Source organism: Nerophis ophidion, linkage group LG16 (genome assembly GCF_033978795.1).
Source record: "Nerophis ophidion isolate RoL-2023_Sa linkage group LG16, RoL_Noph_v1.0, whole genome shotgun sequence".
Classification (NCBI taxonomy): domain Eukaryota; kingdom Metazoa; phylum Chordata; class Actinopteri; order Syngnathiformes; family Syngnathidae; genus Nerophis; species Nerophis ophidion.
In genome coordinates, this window is record NC_084626.1 from 20,736,204 (window position 1) to 20,755,380 (window position 19,177).

The following is a 19,177-nucleotide window of genomic DNA, read 5'->3' on the forward strand; positions in this document are numbered from 1 at the left end:
CTGGAGAGGCGTGATTGGGAAGAATGGCCGCCCGGATCTGAACCCGAGTGGTGTTTTGTTATTGGACTTTTGTGCTCGTCACAGTTTGTCGATAACAAACACCATGTTCAAACATAAGGGTGTCCATATGTGCACTTGGCACCAGGACACCCTAGGCCGCAGTTCCATGATCGACTTTGTAGTTGTGTCATCGGATTTGCGGCCTCATGTTTTGGACACTCGGGTGAAGAGAGGGGCGGAGCTTTCTACCGATCACCACCTGGTGGTGAGTTGGCTGCGATGGTGGGGGAGGATGCCGGACAGACCTGGGAGGCCCAAACGCATTGTGAGGGTCTGCTGGGAACGTCTGGCAGAGTCTCCTGTCAGACAAAGTTTCAATTCCCACCTCCGGAAGAACTTTGAACATGTCACGAGGGAGGTGCGGGACATTGAGTCCGAGTGGACCATGTTCCGCACCTCTATTGTCGAGGCGGCAGATCGGAGCTGTGGCCGCAAGGTAGTTGGGGCCTGTCGGGGCGGCAATCCTATAACCCCTTGGTGGACACCAGCGGTGAGGGATGCCGTCAAGCTGAAGAAGGAGTCCTATCGAGTCCTTTTGGCTCATAGGACTCCGGAGGCAGTGGACAGGTACCGACAGGCCAAGCGGTGTGCAGCTTCAGCGGTCGCGGAGGCAAAAACTCGGACATGGGAAGAGTTCGGGGAAGCCATGGAAAACGACTTCCGGACGGCTTCGAAGCGATTCTGGACCACCGTCCGCCGCCTCAGGAAGGGGAAGCAGTGCACTATCAACACCGTGTATGGTGCGGATGGTGTTCTGCTGACCTCGACTGCGGATGTTGTTGATAGGTGGAAGGAATACTTCGAAGACCTCCTCAATCCCACCAACACGTCTTCCTATGAGGAAGCAGTGCCTGGGGAATCTGTGGTGGACTCTCTTATTTCTGGGGCTGAGGTCGCTGAGGTAGTTAAAAAGCTCCTTGGTGGCAAGGCCCCAGGGGTGGACGAGATCCGCCCGGAGTTCCTTAAGGCTCTGGATGCTGTGGGGCTGTCATGGTTGACAAGACTTTGCAGCATCGCGTGGACATCGGGGGCGGTACCTCTGGATTGGCTGACCGGGGTGGTGGTTCCTCTCTTTAAGAAGGGGGACCGGAGGGTGTGTTCCAACTATCGTGGGATCACACTCCTCAGCCTTCCCGGTAAGGTTTATTCAGGTGTACTGGAGAGGAGGCTACGTCGGATAGTCGAACCTCGGATTCAGGAGGAACAGTGTGGTTTTCGTCCTGGTCGTGGAACTGTGGAACAGCTCTATACTCTCGGCAGGGTTCTTGAGGGTGCATGGGAGTTTGCCCAACCAGTCTACATGTGCTTTGTGGACTTGGAGAAGGCATTCGACCGTGTCCCTCGGGAAGTCCTGTGGGGAGTGCTCAGAGAGTATGGGGTATCGGACTGTCTTATTGTGGCGGTCCGTTCCCTGTACGATCAGTGCCAGAGCTTGGTTCGCATTGCCGGCAGTAAGTCAAACACATTTCCAGTGAGGGTTGGACTCCGCCAAGGCTGTCCTTTGTCACCGATTCTGTTCATAACTTTTATGGACAGAATTTCTAGGCGCAGTCCAGGCGTTGAGGGGTTCCGGTTTGGTAACCGCAGGATTAGGTCTCTGCTTTTTGCAGATGATGTGGTCCTGATGGCTTCATCTGACCGGGATCTTCAGCTCTCGCTGGATCGGTTCGCAGCCGAGTGTGAAGCGACCGGAATGAGAATCAGCACCTCCAAGTCCGAGTCCATGGTTCTCGCCCGGAAAAGGGTGGAGTGCCATCTCCGGGTTGGGGAGGAGACCCTGCCCCAAGTGGAGGAGTTCAAGTACCTAGGAGTCTTGTTCACGAGTGAGGGAAGAGTGGATCGTGAGATCGACAGGCGGATCGGTGCGGCGTCTTCAGTAATGCGGATGTTGTACCGATCCGTTGTGGTGAAGAAGGAGCTGAGCCGGAAGGCAAAGCTCTCAATTTACCGGTCGATCTACGTTCCCATCCTCACCTATGGTCATGAGCTTTGGGTCATGACCGAAAGGATAAGATCACGGGTACAAGCGGCCGAAATGAGTTTCCTCCGCCGTGTGGCGGGGCTCTCCCTTAGAGATAGGGTGAGAAGCTCTGCCATCCGGGAGGGACTCAAAGTAAAGCCGCTGCTCCTCCACATCGAGAGGAGCCAGATGAGGTGGTTCGGGCATCTGGTCAGGATGCCACCCGAACGCCTCCCTAGGGAGGTGTTTAGGGCACGTCCAACCGGTAGGAGGCCACGGGGAAGACCCAGGACACGTTGGGAAGACTATGTCTCCCGGCTGGCCTGGGAACGCCTCGGGATCCCCAGGGAAGAGCTAGACGAAGTGGCTGGGGAGAGGGAAGTCTGGGTTTCCCTGCTTAGGCTGTTGCCCCCGCGACCCGACCTCGGATAAGCGGAAGATGATGGATGGATGGATGGAAGTTCAAATTAAATAGCCATTATTTATTTATATTTTTTAAAAGCCAAAGGGAGCCAGGCTGGAGGCATGAAAGAGCCGCATGCGGCTCCAGAGCCGTGGGTTGCAGACCCCTGACCTACGTCTACTGCTCTCCCGTCCAAAGGCAAAACCTAGTAACTCACTTCTAGCTGATTTTGAGAAAACAAAGGAAAACCAATCTATCTTGATGCTGTCTTACAAAAATCTACAAAGTCCATCCATTTTCTACCGCTTATTCCCTTTCGGGGTCGCGGGGGGCGCTGGCGCCTATCTCAGCTACAATCGGGCGGAAGGCAGGGTACACCCTGGACAAGTCGCCACCTCATCGCAGGGCTATCTACAAAGTCATCAAACCTATAGATGTTTTCTTGAGCTTTCATTTTCTTGCCGATTGAGCCATGGATTGAATCTGCTCTCATGAACGTGTGCCCTTTCTCCAGATATTTTATCACAATCTCGGGTGGGCCCCATTCTGCGTTTGCACATTGGGCAAGAGCTGTGTACAGCGTCCAGTTTTTATTTTGACCTCCACAGTTATCTGCCCAAAAGAGTATGTAAGGGGAAGAATAAGAACAATACTTCACGGTGGCAGAGGGGTTAGTGCGTCTGCCTCACAATACAAAGGTCCTGCTGTCCTGGGTTCAATTCCAGGCTGAGGATCTTTCTGTGTGGAGTTTGCATGTTCTCCCCGTGAATGCGTGGGTTCCCTCCGGGTACTCCGGCTTCCTCCCACCTCCAAAGACATGCACCAGGGGATAGGTTGATTGGCAACACTAAATTGGCCCTAGTGTGTGAATGTGAGCGTGAATGTTGTCTGTCTATCTGTGTTGGCCCTGCGATGAGGTGGCAACTTGTCCAGGGTGTACCCCGCCTTCCGCCCGATTGTAGCTGAGATAGGCACCAGCGCCCCCCGCGACCCCGAAAGGGAAAAAGCGGTAGAAAATGGATGGATGGACATTTAATGAAGGTGCTTGCAACGTCCTGGGCCAATCTTCCAAATATCCCCTCGGGCCATAATATCACATAATCAGGTTGACCGTCGGCCCCGATTCGTGCAAATGTCTCATTAAATACAATAAGGCGACTGACAAAGAAGCTTCGATTGGTCCCTTGAGATACTAGGTTTTTCTGTTGTATCTACGTGGTTATGTGGTGGTTGCTAGGTCCTGCCATGCGCGTAACAGCTTACTTACGGAACAAATTACAATATCGCATACACTAATGTAAAGCATATCACCTAGGAACTCCAAAATTATTATCAGCTCAGTTTTAACCAAAATTGAGTTACTGGGTTTTGCCTTTGGACGGGAGTGCTGTGTCGCATTTGGAGCTACACTTACTCCCTCGTCCAGTAGGGGCGCTGTCTCCCCCGTTGTGGCGCGCTGGTGGTCACATGACTCCTCCTGTCTGAGCTAGGAAAAGCCCGACTCAACAGCTGACAGGGAGGAGAGGCAGAAAGCGCACGGGTCCAAGATGCTGGCACTAATAAACCGGCTTCTAGACTGGTTCAAGTCTCTGTTTTGGAAGGAGGAGATGGAGCTCACGCTGGTCGGCCTCCAGTACTCCGGAAAAACGACATTTGTCAACGTGATCGCTGTAAGTGTCACCTGCTAGCTAGCTAGCTAGCCTGCTAATAGCATTAGCGCCAATGACAACAATGACTAAGTGTTTACATTATGCCGACTTGTGTGGCTCAAACACGATAATGGCGTATCCCTTTGCTGTCGTTTCATCACTAAAAGCACGTTATGATCTCTTTTACCTTTGTATTATAGTTGTTAAGTTGGAAAAGGTAGCATGCTAAAGCCTGCAAACTTCATATTTTCTAATACTGTTTACAATAACAAGATGACTACAACGCATGTGTAAAGATGGCCTACTTTTACTTTATAAACCTAATTGTTTCAAATGATTAAGACAGTGATGCGAGTGTGAGCTTATCAGTATTTGAAATATAACTGATCATGCATCAATATAAAGATGAGTGTTAATAATAAAACGACAAGCACCATCAATAAGTAAGCACTGCAGCTGAGCATTTATAAATGCCACCTAAAATGCAGGGATGCCAAAGTAAAAAAAAAATGCTGACATGGATGTACTAGCAGGAATGTTGCTAATTTACCTTGGAGAGGGCGTGGCCTGGTTGGGGAGAGTGGCCATGCCAGCAACCTGAGGGTTCCTGGTTCGATTCCCACCTTCTACCAACCTAGTCACCTCCCTTGTGTCCTTGAGCAAGACACTTCACCTTTTCACCTGATGGGTCGGGGTTTGGGCCTTACATGGCAGCTCCCGCCACCAGTGTGTGAATGTGGGGAGAGTGGGCATGCCAGCAACCGGAGGGTTCCTGGTTCGATCCCCACCTTCTACCAACCTAGTCAACTCCGTTGTGTCCTTGAGCAAGACACTTCACCTTTTCACCTGATGGGTCGGGGTTTGGGCCTTACATGGCAGCTCCCGCCACCAGTGTGTGAATGGGTGAATGTGGAAATAATGTCTAAGCCAGGGGTCACCAACCTTTTTGAAACCAAGAGTTACTTCTTAGGTACTGATTAATGCGAAGGGCTACCAGTTTGATACACACTTAAATAAATTGCCAGAAATAGCCAATTTGCTCAATTTACCTTTAATTCTTATGTTATCATTAATAATTAATGATATTTATCTTTGTGGGAACACTGATCATCTTAATGATTTTTCACAATAAATCTATATAGAAACTGATAAATACTGTATTATTATAAATATATTTCGACTCTTTAAAATTCAAAATCCAACCGAAAAAAAGAAGAGAAAAACTAGCTAATTCGAATCTTTTTGAACATTTTTAAAAAATAATTTATGGAACATCATCAGTAATTTTTCCTGATTAAGATTAATTTTAGAATTTTGATGACATGTTTTAAATAGGTTAAAATCCAATCTGCACTTTGTTAGAATATATAGCAAATTGGACCAAGCTGTATTTCTATCCATCCATCCATCCATTTTTCTACCGCTTATTCCCTTTGGGGTCACGTGGGGCGCTGGTGCCTATCTCAGCTACAATCGGGCGGAAGGCGGGGTACACCCTGGACAAGTCACCACCTCATCGCAGGCTGTATTTCTAACAAAGACAAATATTTTTTTTGAATTTTAATCATAATAAGTTTAAAGAAATATTTCACAAATATGTTTTGTCGAAAAAACAGAAGCTAAAACGAAGAATTAAATAAAAATGTATTTATTATTCTTTACAATAAAAAAAAAAATTAACTTGAACATTGATTTAAATTGTCAGGAAAGAAGAGGAAGGAATTTAAAAGGTAAAGAGGTATACGTGTTTAAAAATCCTAAAATAATTTTTAAGGTTGTATTTTTTCTCTAAAATTGTCTTTTTGAAAGTTATAAGAAGCAAAGTAAACAAATACAGTTATTTATTTAAACAAGTGAAGACCAAGTCCTTAAAATTTTTTCTTGAATTTTCAAATTCTATTTGAGTTTTGTATACCTTAGAATTAAAAATGTCGAGCAAAGCGAGACCAGCTTACTCATAAATAAATACAATTTAAAAAATAGAGGCAGCTCACTGGTAAGTGCTGCTATTTGAGCTATTTTTAGAACAGGCCAGCGGGTGACTCATCTGGTCCTTACGGGCAACCTGGTGCCTGCGGGCACCGCGTTGGTGACCCCTGGTCTAAGCACTTTGAGTACCTTGAAGGTAGAAAAGCGCTATACAAGTATAACCCATTTGTTTTAGCAATATATGCATTCACCCTGTTTCACCTTTGCAGTAGCCTTAACATTTTGCGTGGCACTACATTTTATAGAACCAGGACATGCGTTCATTATGATGGCGATCACAGAGGGGAAAAGTCATCCAAGCATCACTTTGAATTGGCATCAATGGAAGCATCTAAATAACCGTTAATGTGACTTTGATGATCATTTCATTAGTAAAAGCATTGTACTGTAGAAAGAAAACATCCTTTTTAAAAAAAACACTTGGTGTCAGTTGAGGTTCATGCTAGCGAGTAGTTTTCATAGAGTGAGTGGGTTGCTGAGGGGACTTCCTGCAGTCATAAGACCTCTGCATTCATTTCCACTTAGCTTAGTCAGGTGACTCGGTCAAGTCATGTGATGTGATGCTAGTGTGTGTGAGTTTGTGAAGAACTCTTATTTTGACAGCAGCTTTTAATGTAGTTTTAGTTATATTTTGACAAAAATTTATTTTAGTTTTAGTATTTTAGTCATTTAAATCAATTTAGTTTTAGTCGACTAAAATTACAGTAATTTCTTTCTTTTCTTTTCTTAGTTTATTTCGAACATGAAAATACTTACAACATAATACATCGGACAATTTCATATCATTTCACATTACATCATGTCCGAAAAGGAGTAGGAAGAAGCAAAGCTTATTTAATCCTAACCCTTTCCCACTTTAGAGCGTTTACCAATATATGCATTCATTTACTAAACTTTTTTATAGTAAAATAATAAAATGACATCCGTGAATGATTAATATAACAGTTTTGTAATATCTAATTAATTAATTCAGTCATTATTAACATACTGAGATGAATAATATTTTATTTTCAATCAGGTTGAAAGTGTTTCTCATAATTCTTCTTCTTTGTACTTTGTAAGCACTATTAATTTGAACAGCTTCTTAATCTGGATCATATCAGTACAATGTTTAACTTCTTTACTTAATCCATTCCATAATTTCATTCCACATACTGATATGCTAAAGGTTTTAAGTGTTGTACGTGCATACAAATGTTTTAAATTAGATTTTCTTCTAAGGTTATATTTCTCCTCTTTAGTTGAGAAGAATTGTTGTACATTCTTTGGTAGTAGGTTATAATTTGCGTTGCAATTTTACCAAATCATCAAACTTTAATATTTTTGACTCAATAAATAAAGGGTTTGTATGTTCTCTATATCCAACATTATGTATTATTCTAATTGATCTTTTTTGTAACACAGTTAACAAATGTAGCGCACATTTGTAGTTAACTAATTTGGATTAAAGTATTATGCATAACACATCTTTAAAGTTGTCTAGCAACCATTTGTATGTAAGTTATTGTTGATCATCTCAAAAACAAAATTCACAACAAAACCTGCACTCTATAATTATACCAGTACGTACATTTTATAAAAACCTTACTGTGTGTAATAATATTTTAACTGAAATTAAGTGTTTATGTACAATAGCTGAGTGATAGATTACTTTATTGGTCAAATTAAGCTGTCTTTCTTTGAGTGTATGGGTATCTTGCTTATTAAATTAGTGGTAGTAATCGTGTAAGCAGCCATTTTCCTGCTCTACCGTCTTTAATAGTAACATTAATTCAATACTATATGATTAATCCAAAAAAATTTAGCCTCGGCGTACATTTTTTGATAATTAGCCTGCAGACGGCGCTCAAAGTTGGTTGTATTTAAGTCTACCATAAAAGTTTTCATGTGAATAATCTGAATCCTGATGGGGTGGGGGGTTGCCAACATATGCGGTCCTCTCCAAGGTTTCTCATAGTCATCATTGTCAACGTCCCACTGGGGTGAGTTTTTCCTTGCCCTTACGTGGGCCCTACCAAGGATGTCGTTGTGGTTTGTGCAGCCCTTTGAGGCACTTGTGATTTAGAGTTATATAAATAAACATTGATTGATTAATGAAAATAGACCAGACTTAAATCTAGGGGAGACAGGGCCTTTTCTATGGTCGGCCTTAAGCTCTGGAACACACTGCCCCTCCATATTCGAACTGCTCCCACAGTGGAGTGTTTTAAATCTCATCTTAAGACCCATTTTTATTCTCTGGCTTTTAAAACTACGTGAGTTGTGTGGTCCTCTGTTGCCCTCTGTGTTTTAAAATGTTGATTTTTTATTTACGGTTTTAATTGGTTTCGCCCTTAAAATAGTTTTTTATCATATTTACTTTATATTGTTTTTATATTGGTTTTATATGTATTTATTTTTATTTTTTGTTTTTATTCAGTCATTAGTGGAGCTCAGGATAGTTTTTAAATGTTGTCTTTACTATTGTTGTGCAGCACTTTGGACACATTTTGTTGTTTAAATGTGCTATATAAATAAAGTGGATTGAATTGATTAGATTAAAGTGGATCTTATTAGTACCTCGTTTGATTTCTTTGCTTAATCCATTCCGTAATTTAACTCTACATAGTGATATAACAAAGGATTTAAGTGTTGTACGTGCAAGCAAATGTTTTAAGTTAGAATTTTCTCTAATATTATACTTCTCCTCTTTTGTTCAGAATAATTCTTTGTGTTGGCTCTGCGATGAGGTGGCAACTTGTCCAGGGTGTAACCCCGCCTTCTGCCCGAATGCAGCTGGGATAGGCACCAGCACCCCCTGCCACCCTGGGAGGGACAAGCGTTAGAAACTGGATGGATGGGTCAAATGCTTTTGTCAGATACTGCTGCGGTACACTGTTTACTATCTATTGCGTTGGTGATTTCCTCCGTTATTTTGATTAATGACGTTGATGTTGATATGTTAGGTCTGTATCTGTATTGATTGTCTGCAAGTGTTCCACTTTTGTTAATGGATTTGTCCAGTTTGTTATTAAATACTTTTTCAATGATTTTAGAAAATTGTTTAAGTTGAGAAATCGATCTATATTTTGTAAATTGGTGGTTTTCTCCAATTAAAAATAAAAATAAAATAAAAAATCAGTATAACTTTTGCTATTTTACTTTTGTTTGAGAATTTGCCAGTTTGAATTGATGGATTGCTGATATGCTTGAATGGTTCTGAAATTTCTTCAATTATTTCGTATATCTTTCATATCAATTCCATGTCAGTTAAGGTCTTGGTTTTACAATTATTAACAATTTTGATTACTTCGTCTTTTGTCAAGTTTTTGAGGAACATCAGGTTGGGATTTCTATTTATGTCATCAATTGTTTTTTTAAATACAAATTCAATAGTACACCATAACTAAACAAAAGATAAAAGTCATATGTATTCCACATTTAAACTTGTTTGGTTTTTGCCCTCCATGTTCCAATGTAATTATTCCCTGAATTTGTAATTATTAACAAAAATAACAACAAAAAATATCATATACTGATACTACCGTTGGTAAAGCCACCACCAATTTGGGGATGGATTTGCCCTTATGTGTCGTGTACTGACTGTGACAATGCTGACAAATTAAACAGTTTTTGTCATGTTATTCTCTCTCTAACTCCTATTAATCTACTTGTTAATTTCCTGTTAATAACTGCTTACTTTCTGCTGTAATGTGATTCCATCCACACTTCTTAAACATTACTAAACACTTATTTCTAATTCTTGGTGTTGTGGCAAGGTAGCTTAGCGGCTAGCTTAGCTATGAATGGGCATGCCTGCTCCTGGCTTGCTCTCGGGGTGTAACATGTTTAGCCTCGTCCATCCATCCATCCATCCATCCATTTTCTACTGCTTGTCCCTTTCAGGGTCGCGGGGGTTGCTAGAGCCTATCTCACCTACATTTGGGCGGTAGGCGCGGTACACCCTGGACAAGTCGTCCACCAGTGATAAATGATACTTGATATAGATACTTAATTAAGACCCTCAGAAATTGGGTTTATTTGCTGTAATGTAGGTGATTATTATTAACTTGGATGAGCAGTTTCATACTGTACGGTAATACATACTGTAATTAGCTGCTCGCTTGTCAGTCAGAGGAACAAAAACGAATATTGTGTCAGTCAAAATGTAATCAATGTTTGTGATCAGCATTGGAATACACTAATTGGCAACTTACTTTTCCACGAAAATCAGCACATCCCTAAATAGTCATTAAAAATAATAAAAATAAATAGGGTCCTTACTTTGCAGAAATGTACTTTAACACAGGAGAGATTGTAAAATAACCCCTGCGAAAATCAAAGGAACACCAATACTACCAACTGTCCACCTGCAGTTATTTAACTTTTTTTAGCTGTTAAAGAATTAATCAATCTGCTATGAGTATTTGCTTGTGTCATTTTTCACAAATACTTCTTCTTTTATTGCAGTAGTGCACACTTTCACTTTTATACCAGGTAATAATGACGGAACAACTCAAAAACAGGAATTGCAATTTATATTTGACTGAATAAGGCACCAAGAATGTGTATGAGAAATCATATTGTTTTTTTGTGGGTTTTTTTTTTAAAATACATGATCTCAGCTCAAATCTGTTGTTTTTCTTTCAGTCGGGTCATTTTAGTGAAGACATGATCCCTACAGTTGGATTCAATATGAGGAAGGTTGCCAAAGGAAATGTCACCATCAAGGTTTTTATCCACTTCCTGCTTTTTTTCTACACAGACATTAGCCTCTTGCATGAATCTTACTCACAAGTGTGTGTTTGTTTTTATAAAAAGGAAGTCATACAATGGTGCTAACTTTCATTCTGCAGATCTGGGATATTGGAGGTCAGCCACGCTTCCGAAGCATGTGGGAGCGCTACTGTCGGGGGGTTAACGCCATCGTGTAAGTACTCAAGTTAAATTTCCGAGATGTCGATGATGTAATCCATTGGACCACCCATATCTCCATAAGTGTAGTTCGCTTTCTGCACACCAAGTTAAGAATCCTATGTCAGTGATTCCTACTTTTGTACCACTGTCTCGAAGATGGAGCGGGTTACGTAATGACTTTTATCAATAAGCAGTGTGCTAAGTAACTTATTCTAATCTCTCAGACAAGTATAAAGAGGAGTTAATCACTTAATATTAAGATGTAAAAAAAACTTAACTTTAATGACTTTGCATTAAATTAAGTACGATAGTGTATAACATAAAATGCTGGTTGTTTTTGCAGAAAAGCTAAAGAAAGTACTGTAAACTTTTGTCAAGTACTTTGAGGACATCATTCATGATGGAATATTGTAATGAATTTTATTAAAAAGACAAAGCAAACAATGTTTTAATGCTTTTGCACTAATGTCATGCCACCTCTCCTTCACCATTTGCAGGCATAGGTTTCCCGAATTTGGTACTTTTATAAGTACAGACCAAATTCTGTTGGTATTATTGGGATCAATTATGGCTGGGCGATTTTAAGATCGCGATTAATTTCCGTTCAATCACGGTGATCAGCTGTGATCATATATTACCTCGATCAAAAATGGCGGAAAAGTTTGTTAGAAGATACCACCGTAGTAAACAATATGGATGCAACAGTAATTGATCTAATCCTGCACAGAAAAATACGCCTTTATTGACTGTGTCTCTTTTTGTGTTTGTGTACATGTGCGTGTGTTTGTGTCCGTGTGTGTGCACGACCATCCCTATACTCTTGACGCAAAAAAGCCCAGAAGATTAGAAAAAAGAAATATGGCTAACACTAGTATAGAGGTTAAAACACAACATTGAAGGAGGAGCAGCAACTTCAATGACAGATTTTCGCTGCAGCTCACCAGTAATTCTTCTCTCAGTGTGGATTTGCAGGCACTCGCAGAATGTCTTTGTGACTGTATTGGCGTAATAAACACACCTACTAATTTAATTAGAAAACATAAATATTTTTAAATCAGACTTTTTGTTAATATTTTTGCTCTGAACTACTCTTATATAATGTGTACTAACAATCTCTGTAGACATTGTTTGTTCATATCACTTTTAAGTTTGTGGATAATTGTTTTTTTCCTGAAATAATCATTAAACATGTTTTATGTGTTTGTACACATTACTTTACAGTGGCTCAAATTCAAACTGCACTTAAATGTGCTTTCCTTAGATATAAGCTACTGTATTTAAGTTAAAAAAAAAAAACCCTCCACAGTCTGGCTCACCACTTGCTGTTTGCCAAAGCACTAATGTATAAATATAAACTAAAGAATACAAATAATAATTTACCATTTGAAAGTGTTTTGTAGTAAATTTTAACTTGAAATAAAAGTCTCCCAGTATTCAGTACACCACTGGTACTTTGTTTACTGCAGAATCAAAATTGTGATGGCAAGCAAACTAATAAAATAACTTTGAGAGGGAAAAAAGGTGTTCTCTTTACTCCCACGTGATATACCAAAAAAGAAGCGAAACCGTGGCTCTAAAATCGAGGTACGGCCTGCCGTGTGGGTTACCTGTACCGTTGCACCCACAAATAGTGTTTACGAGAGGTAAACAAAATGACAGTTGTCTGCTGTTTGCATATATTACCTCAAAAAAACATGGCGGACATGTTTGTTCAGAGATACTGCAGTACTGAATAGTGGAGATGCAATGGTACTTGGTAAAATCCTGCACAGGACAATCGGCTTAAAAAAAAATACAAAAATGAATCAAGATCAAATGATATAAAAAAATAAACCATGATATTTCATTGCCATATCGCTCAGCCCTAGGATCGATTCATGTAAAATCAAAGGGTACCATATTTCTATACCTTTTGAGGGGCGGCATAGCTCGGTTGGTAGAGCGGTCGTGCCAGCAACTTGAGGGTTGCAGGTTTGATTCCCGCTCCCGCCATCCTGGTCACTGCCGTTGTGTCCTTGGGCAAGACACTTTACCCACCTGCTCCCAGTGCCACCCACACTGGTTTAAATGTAACTTAGATATTGGGTTTCACGATGTAAAGCGCTTTGTGTCACTAGAGAAAAGCGCTATATAAATATAATTCACTTCACTTCACTTTTGTTGAACAGGACGTCACACCAAGTTGCAGATTTTGCACTTGGCGGGCAAACAGGTGTATGTGTAGCAGACTACCTTTAAGTAATGTGGTAATTTTCAATACCAACAAAGCCAGCATGCTTGACGAGAAACACTCAAAAGAAAGTTTTCACTTTTCAAAATGTGCTAGCTCGATGCTAATTTACATTGTATTTGCCTTGTACATGCTACTGATTAGCATTAGTGATTTTACATGTAGATTTCAACACTTCTAAATTTGTTAATGAAAACTACAACTAACGGGATTTACAATCAAACAGATGGTGCGTATTAAGTACAACATTTTGTAGGGCTCAACAAAAGACAAGACTGGCACATTCAACTTTACGGCAATGACTACTTTGTAATGACGGCAACGTACTAAAGACAAACTGAAATTAATGCTTTCAAATGATACTCCAAAGTCTAAAAAAACTAAATGTAACAATTGGAAAGAACAGTTGTATTAAATCATATCAACTCACTGTAATATGAAATAATGCATAAACATTTTTATCTTATTATAAATTAACATTTATTACCATGTGAACACACACAACCATAAATTGGAATCATTGAGTATCAGTATCGATTTCCAGGTCTCAGGACTTGGTACCGTATTGTTTCAATTGTGGAAAGGTACCCGCAGACCAGGAGCATTCAACTAAATTGTTCTAGGGGCCCCATTTCCAAAAACCTAAGGATTGAGGGTGGCCGTACTTCTCCCTTTACTTTGATAACCAGTATTCTCTGTGGTGGACATTGTTTTTGGTCTTTTTCTTTTTTCCGAGTTACATATTTTTAAGGGCGCATTGCAGTGGATGCTGGCCATTATGAGGTTAAAATTTTAATTTTTACAAGTTTACACTGGTCCAAGTGCCTCTCTACAACGTTGTGTTTGTGCGTGTGTTAGTGTTACTTTATTTAAATTGCTGCAAAAATGGTCAAGTCTACGGGAAGGGGGGTCGGACTTATTTCATTCCAGGGGCGGATTTGACCCCCAGGCTAGCTGCCAGTTTAATCGCCTTGCCATACACTAAACATTTGCAGTGGAAACATGAGCCATACTATGGCTAACTGTTCCACATGCCTACTGAACTGTGCCACGCCTCATTTTCAGATACATGGTCGACGCTGCAGATCGAGACAAGGTGGAGGCGTCTAGAAATGAGCTTCATAATTTATTAGACAAACCCCAGTTGCAAGGGATTCCTGTGAGTGTCATTTTCCTGTCTGACTGCTTTCTTCCACCAGTGAAATCTGTGCTTGACTCTTTCCATGTTTGTAGGTTTTGGTGCTGGGAAACAAAAGAGACCTGCCCACTGCTTTAGATGAAAAGCAGCTTATTGAGAAAATGTAAGTTTGTCTCAAAAAAGGCCTTTTTTGCATTTTGCATTTATATTACACATTATTTGAACAATGCTGTGTACACTAAAGCTAATTATATCAATCAATTAATTTGGCATTTTTTTGTGTGGAATTGGCTCCCCCTGCTGCCAACCGCTAAAAGTGATGTTATTTAATCAAGCCACTCTGCCATAAAACATGTGAATACTGTTGCCTTAAAGGCTTCTTTTAGATTTCTTTGTTTTTTTCTTTCATAGGAATCTGGCAGCTATTCAGGACAGGGAGATATGCTGCTACTCCATTTCTTGCAAAGAAAAGGACAACATCGGTGGGTTGGATTTGCCGTTAACGTTACCGTGGCATGTCACGCAGGCTCATGATGGGTGGATCGAGGCTACTGAGGGATGGAACGCTTTATTAAAAATAGTCAAACATTTAGTTGACCTGACACAATTTACAGCGCATTTGTTGCTCTGATCACATGTTTTTCACAGTGTCACCAATCCGTTTAGAGCGTGAATGTGTAGTTCTGATCATAGGGGTCGTGAGGTCAAGTAGGGCCATATGGTTTCCGCGTTAACCAATCAATGGACTAAATAACAGAATTGGCTAATCAAACAGAATCTTCTGTTAAAAGCAGAATATCACAGAAATTGACATTAATGTGAGTAAAATGCTGTCATTGTTTGTGTGGTGAAATCATCCTGGAAACTCTAAACTGCCAGGACAACACATACACCTGCAAGACATCCCATCTGCTTGTGTTGTTGTGGAAGGCACCACTGATGCAAGGTCGATATTAGCTGGACCTTGTCTCTATTGATGCTAGATCAATAGACAAACAATACAGCAGCCAATTAGTAGAGACTCTTTTTATATTTCTATACATTCTGAAGTCGTATTCACTCAAAAACATATCAACTAAGGATGTAAAGATATGAAAATTTCATCACGGTTGATGTCACCAAAATTATCACTGCTATCATTATCTCAGTATTGTTGAATGTGCTCATAAAGTACTCAAACACACTTATAATTAATTTTATTCAAACAATCAAATAAATATAATATATTAATAGCCACACAATAATACTTTCTTGGCAGAAGAAATATGTTATAATATTGTTCTGGCTACTTAGGAACCATATTATTATTTATTGGATTGTTTAAATATGTTTTGTCTTCTTCCGCTTTAATTTGTAAAAATGTTTGTTTTTTTAATTGTGAGTTGGGTCGTTATGTCCGGTTTTTGTGACGTCACGCGGAAGTTCTTCCTGTTGTCATATTGCTTTGATTATCAATCGATCCCTCTATCTGAGAGAGCATAACATGTAGGTTTAATGTGCACAGTTGATTATCTTAGTTGCTGAGACAGTAATGTGTTTATGTCAGTTTACGTTGGGGATTGTCATTTTTTTTAATGGAGGAGGACATTAATGTCTCTTGTTTTCATGTTAGCATTTAAGCTTGCTAATACTGGCTTGCAGCTCCAGTAAATGAGCAGTGTCACCTGTCCGTATGTTTTTTAAAAAGTGTTATCAATCACGGTTTTACAGTAATTTTTATTTAATCATACCATTTATCGTTTACATCCCTAATATGAGCCATCAAGAACAAGAACAGCAGAAAAAAAAGACAAGAACTGAAGGAGGATATTTAGATGGTAACTGGATGTCCAACTTTGTAAACATTATACATGCAGGCCCATTTAATCCCATACTTTTTTTTTCTGTTATGGGACCGATATCATATTTTAATATCAGATCATGTGTTGGAAATACAAATGAACTATTTTTGCCAGTTTTGTTTTTGGTCGCCCGTAAGGATTTTAAATGAGGGAAGGGTCCAGAGTATAAGACCCCGCTGCTCATGGAAAAGAGCGACAAGTCGCCACAAGGAAATCAATTTATCGGAAACATTGTAAAGAGGTGTTGCTATTTTGCAATGAAAAGATGATGATCAGATTACATTGGCAATGTGAAACTTGTTTATCTACTTTAAAATTAATCTGTAATAAAAACTAACCAAGACTTGGTGTTGTTCCTTCCAGATATCACTCTTCAATGGCTAATTCAGCACTCAAAGACGCGGAGGAGCTGAAAACGAAGTGGTGCACCTCTTTGCCACATCAGATGTGTGTTTAACTCACACTACGCACTCTTCAGCTTTTTAGTTGACACCCACAAACTCTGAGAACGACCAAAATGTCATTCTGAGATGTCATTGTAAAGTTGTACTATTTTTTTAACGATATGTACTTGTGGCTTGGGATGCTAAGTTGGGCTAAATGCTAATGCATTCTTTTGACTGTTTTGTTCGAATTATGTATGCTGTTTTAGTCTGGAATTATGTAGCTAAGCAGGTGTGTACAAACACCAAGCTTGTATCATTCTTTTTTGACGACAATGTGCGTGTGAATATGTGATTTTATTTAAGGTCTGAATGATCAGAGAGGACGGCTGCAGGGTTATTTTGGAAGTCGCCTCTGTGCTGTGAGGGGCAGAATTTCAAGTGCCTTGTGCGACGGCTCTCCTCTCTCAAGCAAAGTGCTAGGTGTGCCTGTCTGTTATGGGAAAATATGCCAATCACTACTCTTGATTCAAATAAAGGCTTGCTTTTTAATACATGCTCTTCACATTTTTAAATGTTATCTGGGCAAAATCTTGGCATTGTGCTTAGCTTCTCTGTGGAGATTGTATTGTCCTGGTACTCAACTTCCTCCCACATCCCAAAAACTCTCAAACAGTATATTACTTTCTGTTTACCTTATTTTTCTTTGTTTTATCTTCTATTTACCTTATTTAAGCCTCTTATCTTAATTTGATCTTTTATTTACCTTCTGAATGGTTGTTTTTAGTATGTGGCCACCTGCCTTGACTCACGTATGAACTTGAACTGCCATCCCATTCCTAATCTGTAGGTTTCAATATGAGACCGGTCCACCTTTTGCAGCTATTACAGCTTCATCTCTTCTGGGAAGGCTGTCCACAAGGTTGCGGAATGTATTTATTGGTATTTTCCACCATTCTTCCAAAAGCCCATTGGTGAGGTCACAGACTGATGTTGGTTGAGAAAGCCTGGCTCTCAGTCGCCGTTTTAATTCATCCCCATGGTGTTCTATGGGGTTCAGGTCAGGACTCTGTGCAGGCCGGTCAAGTTCATCCACACCAGACTCTGTCATCCATGTCTTTATGGACCATGCTTTGTGCACTGGTGCGCAGTCATGTTGGAAGAAGAAGAGGCTTGCTCCAAACTGTTCCCACACGGTTAGGAGCATGGACTTGAGATATGTGTAATATGTTATGTATAGATGAACATATTAACACATGAATTGCAAAAACTAGGTATGCACATGTTGTAATATATAGACAGAAAGTAAGAATGACAATTTTACAGTTCATTACAGTCTCAATACAATTGAAATTCATTTTGAATTTTCTTAAATAATCGGAGCAAAAATATTTTTTTAATATAAAAGAGAAGTATGATATACTTCTCTTGTTGCATTATTTGTATATAACTATTCAATAGTTCAATACAATTTGTGTTTAATTTTTAGTATTTACATATTTATTTTAATAAATTTGTTTTATAGCCTTGGAAAACAATGGCTGTTGAGTGTCTAAATTGTAATGGTGTAAATGTAAGCGTTAAAGTGCATAGTGTGAAATATGTACTAAATTGTTGTACAGTATGTATTTGTGTAATGTATAAAGTACATTTGTGGCAGTGGGTGGTTTACAAGAGCACATTTGGCTGTTTTATTTTAATATTGTTAATCTGTGTACTATGTTTTGAATGTGTGTGGCTAAACTCATTCTAACATTAACTGGCTGAGGACTGGCGATAGGAATTATTACATATTGTCCCTTAAAAAAATACATAATTTTATGCACAAAATGTATTTTAATAATTATTTTAATTATAATTAGTCCGGAGCAAATTTGGATCTGCATTTTGTGCATAATATTATTTAGTTTTTTAAAGGACAATACGTAATAATGAAGATTTAGATAGATAGAACATTTATTGGTTCCTATCTATCCAAATCTTCAATATTATTATGTATTGTCCCTTAAAAAACTAAATAATATTATGCACATAATGCAGATCCAAATTTGCTGGGGACAATACGTGATAATGAAGAGTACATATTTCACAATAAGCACTTTAACGCTTACATTCACACCATTACAATTTTTACCCTCAACAGCCATTTTTTTCAAAGCTTTAAAACCAATAAACTATTAAAATAAATATGTAAATACTCAAAATGGTGACTAATTATAATTAAACTAATTATTAAACTGCATTTTTTACTTAAGGGACAATACATAATAAAGAAAATGTATCCATCTAAATATTCATTATTACATATTGTCCCTTTGAAAAACTAAATAATACTATGCACAAAATACAGTTTGATAATTTGTTTAAATAGTCACCAGCAAATTTGGATCTGCATTTTATGCAATTAGATAGCTAGTACTTTATTGATTACTGGCTATCTACATCTTCATTATTATGTATTGTCCCTGTAAAAAAAAACCTACATAATTTTTTGCACAAAATGCAGTTTAATAATTAGTTTATTAAAATTAGACACCAGCAAATTTGGATCTGCAATTAGTGCATTTAGATAGATAGTACTTTATTGATTCCTATCTAGATAAATCTTCATTATTATGTATTGTCCCT

The 19,177-nt window shown here is 39.3% G+C and overlaps 1 protein-coding gene across 1 annotated transcript; it reads left to right on the forward strand.

The window, feature by feature from the left end:
- The first annotated feature begins 3,887 nt into the window (after positions 1-3,887).
- On the forward strand, positions 3,888-17,103 carry arl8ba (ADP-ribosylation factor-like 8Ba). The gene is made up of 7 exons (XM_061874629.1): positions 3,888-4,093; positions 10,691-10,771; positions 10,897-10,970; positions 14,253-14,346; positions 14,421-14,488; positions 14,737-14,807; positions 16,530-17,103. The coding sequence occupies exons 1-7, from the start codon at positions 3,971-3,973 to the stop codon at positions 16,577-16,579; spliced, it is 561 nt and encodes a 186-aa protein (XP_061730613.1). The 5' UTR covers positions 3,888-3,970; the 3' UTR covers positions 16,580-17,103.
- The last annotated feature ends 2,074 nt before the right edge of the window (positions 17,104-19,177 follow it).